At 32.5% G+C, this 5343-nt stretch overlaps 1 protein-coding gene across 1 annotated transcript; it reads left to right on the top strand.

Moving 5' to 3' along the window:
- On the top strand, nucleotides 1-2851 carry LOC124835369 (homeobox-leucine zipper protein HAT3-like). Its single transcript, XM_047310281.2, has 4 exons — nucleotides 1-405; nucleotides 1068-1369; nucleotides 1538-1617; nucleotides 2375-2851. Exons 1-4 carry the CDS (start codon nucleotides 222-224, stop codon nucleotides 2697-2699), a joined length of 891 nt encoding a protein of 296 aa, XP_047166237.1. The 5' UTR covers nucleotides 1-221; the 3' UTR covers nucleotides 2700-2851.
- Nucleotides 2852-5343: the final 2492 nt, after the last annotated feature.

Genomic DNA, 5343 nt, shown 5'->3' with positions numbered 1-5343 from the left:
AATTGCTCTCTATCTCTCTCTCTCTGCATATATATTTAGTTCCATCCATCAGTTTCCCTACACTGCAAAAAAGCCAAAGCCTGTTACACACACTGCCACCAAACACCACACTTTTTTCCTTCATTTTGCCTACCCTAAATTACATCCCTTTTTTCTCTTCCCTTTTCTCAAGTGGCCAACCAGAAATACATTGCTGCTTGGTTTTTCTCTTCTAAAGAGAAATGGCTGAAAAAGATGATGGGGTTGGGTTGAGTTTGAGTTTGAGTTTGGGAGTGAATCAACAGTCTTTCAAGGTGAATCACATGCACCACCCTCAACAACAACAACAACAACTGCAGCATCAACCCCGACCTGTTCCCATAAATCACAACAAAACTCTCTTTGCTGATTTGTTTCAGTTACCAGGTACGAGGTTCTTCTTCTTTCATTGTTTTCTGATATTTTGTTTCTATATTCTCCTTGCTTTTTCACCCAAAAATAGTATTTTTTCACTTCACAAATTTTTTGTTCGTTTATCTCTTCACACATACAAACTCTCTTTCTTTTTCTGAAAAAAAAAAAATCTTTTCTTCCTCTGACTTTTTAAAGTTGAAGCCTGGTTGCTGATAGTTATATCTAACTCATTCATTCAAAAAAAAAAAAAACTTAGTTCAGATCCAGGTTTTCTTTGCACAAGGTTTGTAGAAACGTTTTTGCAACCCCGATTTTGGCGGTAACGTTTTTGGTGCCTTTGACTGAGATTATCTTTGCGTACTGAATATATTTTTAATCAGTTGTATTATTACAAAGCTTTTAATAAGGTTTGAAAAAATTATTGTATTTGATTTATTATTTATAAGAAGAATAAAATATAAAAAAATGAAACATTCGTGTAATGTTTATAATTTTTCTTTTTTTTTTCAGCAACATTTTATTTTCATTTCTACTTTCTATTTCTATTCTATTTATTTCTGATGTTTCCAAACAAATACAGATACTGTTATTTACAGAAATACCCTCTGCCGTGTCCTTTAATTACAAAAACTGCCATTCCTTAATAAACCTATTTGAAACTCTTGCATGTACAGATCGGAGCTCCGATGTGATACGAGGAATCGACGTGAAATCGACGGTGGAATGTGAGGAAGACAACGGCATTTCGTCACCGAACAGCGCCGTGTCAAGCGTCAGCGGCGGCAAGCGGAGCGAGAGGGACGACGATAATGCTGCGTTGGTGGCCTCTGGAGAGAGGACGTCGTGCTCGCGGGGGAGCGATGACGATGATGGTGGCGGCGGAGACTGCGAAGGCGGGAGGAAGAAACTGAGGCTCACGAAAGAACAGTCCATGGTGTTGGAAGAAACGTTCAAGGAGCATAACACACTGAATCCGGTTAGTTAGTGGCATTTGTGTAAATTCCTTGTGAATACAGATATTTTTTGAAATTTATTCTATTTATTATTATTAGAATTTATCTCAAAAGTTGTTATTACTAAATGAAATTTATTATTCATATTATTAGAATAATGATAATGATAATTATTTTGTTTTGAATTTTAGAAACGAAAACAAGCCTTGGCAGAGGAGTTGAATCTGAAACCAAGACAAGTAGAAGTGTGGTTTCAGAACAGAAGGGCAAGGTAAGATGTCTACAATAATTAATTAATATCTAAATTTAATTATTTTTTTTACTTTATGTAGCCTTTTATTTTTCTTATTTTTTAATTTTTATTTTGGGTTGTTTGATATAACGTTCAAAGCGGTGCCTGAGTCGCCACATGTTTTATGATATGTTGAAGCCTAACTGAAGTGCATATTAAACATAAAATAAGAAAATTATAATGTGGGTGCTATTTTCAATAAATATTAAAAAACTGTCGTTTTATTGAATGGTTTAAAATGACATTACGCATGTCATCTAATTGTTGTTAGCTTGGTTATAATTTTTTATAAGTATTTTATTTATTGAAGGGACAAATATAGATAGTATTAATTCTTGAAAGAGATGTTCATGTGGGATGGTTTCGTTGTTCCTCGTCCATGTTAATTATTAATCTAACTGTTTAAAATGCATTCAAAGCAACTTTAGCATAACGTCAAAACAAATAATGGGTTTGACTACCCTCCTTTGACAATGATCAACGACACAATTATGTTGACACAGATCCAAAATTATAATAATTAAAACAATTGTGTCAAATATCAAAGACATGGATAATAAATACAAAGGGCCACTCAAATATAGTATGTAGTTGTGAATTTGAATATCCATGTTTGGTTGGTTGGTTGTTTTGCTTTTGTGGTGTGATCATGTTCTTCTATGTTTGGTGTGGGATATCGTTTGTTTCAAAAGAACATGTGAACTATAATGTAACGATCTTAGTTGAATTGAAACAGAACCAAGTTGAAGCAAACCGAAGTGGATTGTGAATACTTGAAGAGATGTTGTGAGAATTTAACTGAAGACAATAGAAGGTTGCAGAAGGAGGTCCAAGAGCTTAGGGCATTGAAATCATCCCCACAAATGTACATGCACATGAACCCTCCCACCACTCTCACAATGTGCCCCTCTTGTGAGCGTGGCCACTCGTCTTCAACGTCTTCTCCTGCCGCCGTCCACCCGGTGGTGCCGCCGACTTCTCGCAAACTGTTTGGGGCAAACATCCGGCGGCCGGTGGCCGTCAACACTTGGCCGTTTGATGGCTCATTTCCTCGACCATAATTGGCCGTGGGCAATGTGATGTTTACATTGATGTCTAGACATTTTTAGTTACTAGACATGTGGAATGTGAAGAAAAGAACCAATTTTCAATGGAAACACTAATTTGTGGTTTTTTTGGACTGAGGGATATATGAGTTTGGACTTGGTGTTAACTCTTGACGTTCTATTTTGTGTATGGCATACGTTGTAGTCAACTTGAAGGTTTGTGTAGGGTAGATACGTTAACAGAGTGGGGTAAGATTTCATATGCCAAATAGTAGAAGCATTTATTAGTTTAGACTTTAAAAAGAAGAGAAAGAGAATCCGAATCCGTGAAGTTCTCGTCAAATTGGGATGCCACTTCCTAGGGAAAAGGAGAGATGGTGGAAAGAGGGTTAAACGTGAAGGAATGATAGTGATTTCTCATTTTAGAGATTTTTTTGTCACACCACATGGTACAACAAATGTAAATAAAATATAAGATTTTCCCTTTACATTCCACCAAGGAATAACTATTTTTCACCTTTTAGAAACTAATTTTATTTGCCTTTTTTTTTTTCTAATCGAGGGATTTTCTTGAAGGAGTGATAAATCACGTAAAAGTGGGATTTAATGCTATTTTGTTGATCTCTCTTTCCCAACCCTTTTTTAAGTTTTTTTTTTCTGTAATCATTTCATGTAATATGTTTTATTTTATATATTAAATATTAAATTTCATGGGGCAAATACTATTTGTGAAAGGGGTTTGAGAGAAACCCAAATTGAACGAAATTGATTGCGGGTTGCCAATTGAAAACTACAAGACATGATGGAACTAGAATATAAACTCTCATGAACACCAATTAACCACGCATAGTGGTCGGAAGGACAAATTTTTTGCACCTATTTTTTTTATATTTATTTGAATAAATTGATTTTTGTTTATATAGTAAATAAATTACTCAAGTGGTTCATAAGTCTTAAGAATCTTTTTTAATTAATTTGTCCATCTAATAAAATAATTTGAAATTTCAAGAGAAATTAAAATTAAACCCACATGTTAATTGGAAATTATTTTGTTTAACGTGAGAATGCAAAGAAGTGTGTGTCTACGCACTTATATCAATGGTTATATCACGTGATTTAGAAAGTTTAAAGTTGTAAAAGGAAGGAAGAAAAAGTACATTAAAAACTAAGCTGTCCCAATACTTTGCTGTTTTAGATCATTGGTTACACGAGGAGTTTGGTTTGGTTTGGTTTGCCTTTTACACAGTAGATGAAGTGCAGACGCTCAGCATAGGTCAAGCGTTTACTGTATCATGACATGAGCTATAAAGAGAGAGAAGAAAGTGTGAAAAAGAAAAAAAAGATAGATAATTTTTATATTGTTTAATAAAAAAATGTTTTATTTCTTATTTGATCATATAATAAATGAAAAAAGGGAAGAAGAGTGCTTGAAATCAAGTAACTAATATTAAATAAATAAATGTACAAAAATAACATTAGTTTTATATTTTTTTATGTAAATATTTTTGTACAAAAGACGATAGACCAATTTATTTTTTTCATGGTTCATTTTTTCTTATTACCATGTTACAAATTATTTTTCTTTCTTTATTTTCTTTAAATTATATTTTCTTTTATCGTAATCATGATAATTTCGTAAATGTTTTATTTGAAGTGATCGACCGATTAGATAAAAGATCAAAGAAAATAAAAAAGACGGTTCCTTTCCTCCTTTTCTGAAGTGTAAAATGGAAGTAATTACGAAGAAGTATTATTAGGTAGATGATGTAACGTAATGAAATATGATAGATACAAAATAATAAAAGTATAGCAATGATAGACTTTGTATGTTCTATACTCAAACATTTTCTTATAACAAATAAATAATATTTATATTTAAGCAAACAAGGATGTAAGAAAATTAGTGACAAATATAATATATAAAGTAGGCAAAACAAAAAGAATGATAGAGAAATATCTTATAACAGAATCCCAAAAATCATGATCCTTAAGTCCACGAGGGTAACAGTGTTTCATGAAGTATGGAAAGGGAACATAAAGAACAGCTCAAGGTAAATATTAAATCTTGACAAAAAAAACCTTTAAACTCTCTCCTATATTCACTTCAATACCAAACTACTTATAAATAGTAGCACTATAAGATCATATTACAGTCAATCATGTGCGCGAGATTTATGTTGCTTGAAATGATGTTCAACAATAATTACCACTTCAGTAAATTAAGGCAATTTGACTTTTTATTATATTTTATTTTAAAAATATTTTTAAAAGTTTAAGGTAAAGAAAATATCTACACAAATATGATTAACATATTTGTTTGTCATTTAACATCTTAAATTAGAAGCAGATTTCAAATCATAGGAACACATTAATTAAATGACACATTTCTTCTTTCAGTTTATAACTCACAAATTTGAGTTTTGCTATGATGTTTTTTAATTGAACAATATTTCATAAGGATTTAAAAGAAAATGTATATGATTGGGAATTTGGTCGTCAACCTCACTGTTGAAGCATTTACATTTGAGAGAGTTCTGTGATCCGTGAGTTCCAAGGTTGAATGTTGTGACAGAGTTCTTCTTTGATGAGATTTTGGATGTGCATGCCATTATCATTTTGTTTGCCACAGTTTCTGGCTGTGATGTGTGTTCTCATCAGC

Source organism: Vigna umbellata, chromosome 4 (genome assembly GCF_029865625.1).
Source record: "Vigna umbellata cultivar VRB3 chromosome 4, Vumbellata_1.0, whole genome shotgun sequence".
Lineage (NCBI taxonomy): Eukaryota > Viridiplantae > Streptophyta > Magnoliopsida > Fabales > Fabaceae > Vigna > Vigna umbellata.
The sequence above is the reverse complement of the archived record's forward strand: the minus strand, read 5'-3'. Positions and strand labels throughout refer to the sequence as shown.

What these genes read in the sequence shown, in the direction of transcription:
- LOC124835369 (XM_047310281.2), top strand. Translation starts at nt 222, where the DNA reads ATGGCTGAAAAAGATGATGGGGTTGGGTTGAGTTTGAGTTTGAGTTTG. An exon ending in AGCATAACACACTGAATCCG is followed by an intron (nt 1,370 to 1,537) that starts GTTAGTTAGTGG and finishes TTTGAATTTTAG; the next exon opens with AAACGAAAACAAGCCTTGGC. An exon ending in TTTCAGAACAGAAGGGCAAG is followed by an intron (nt 1,618 to 2,374) that starts GTAAGATGTCTA and finishes GAATTGAAACAG; the next exon opens with AACCAAGTTGAAGCAAACCG.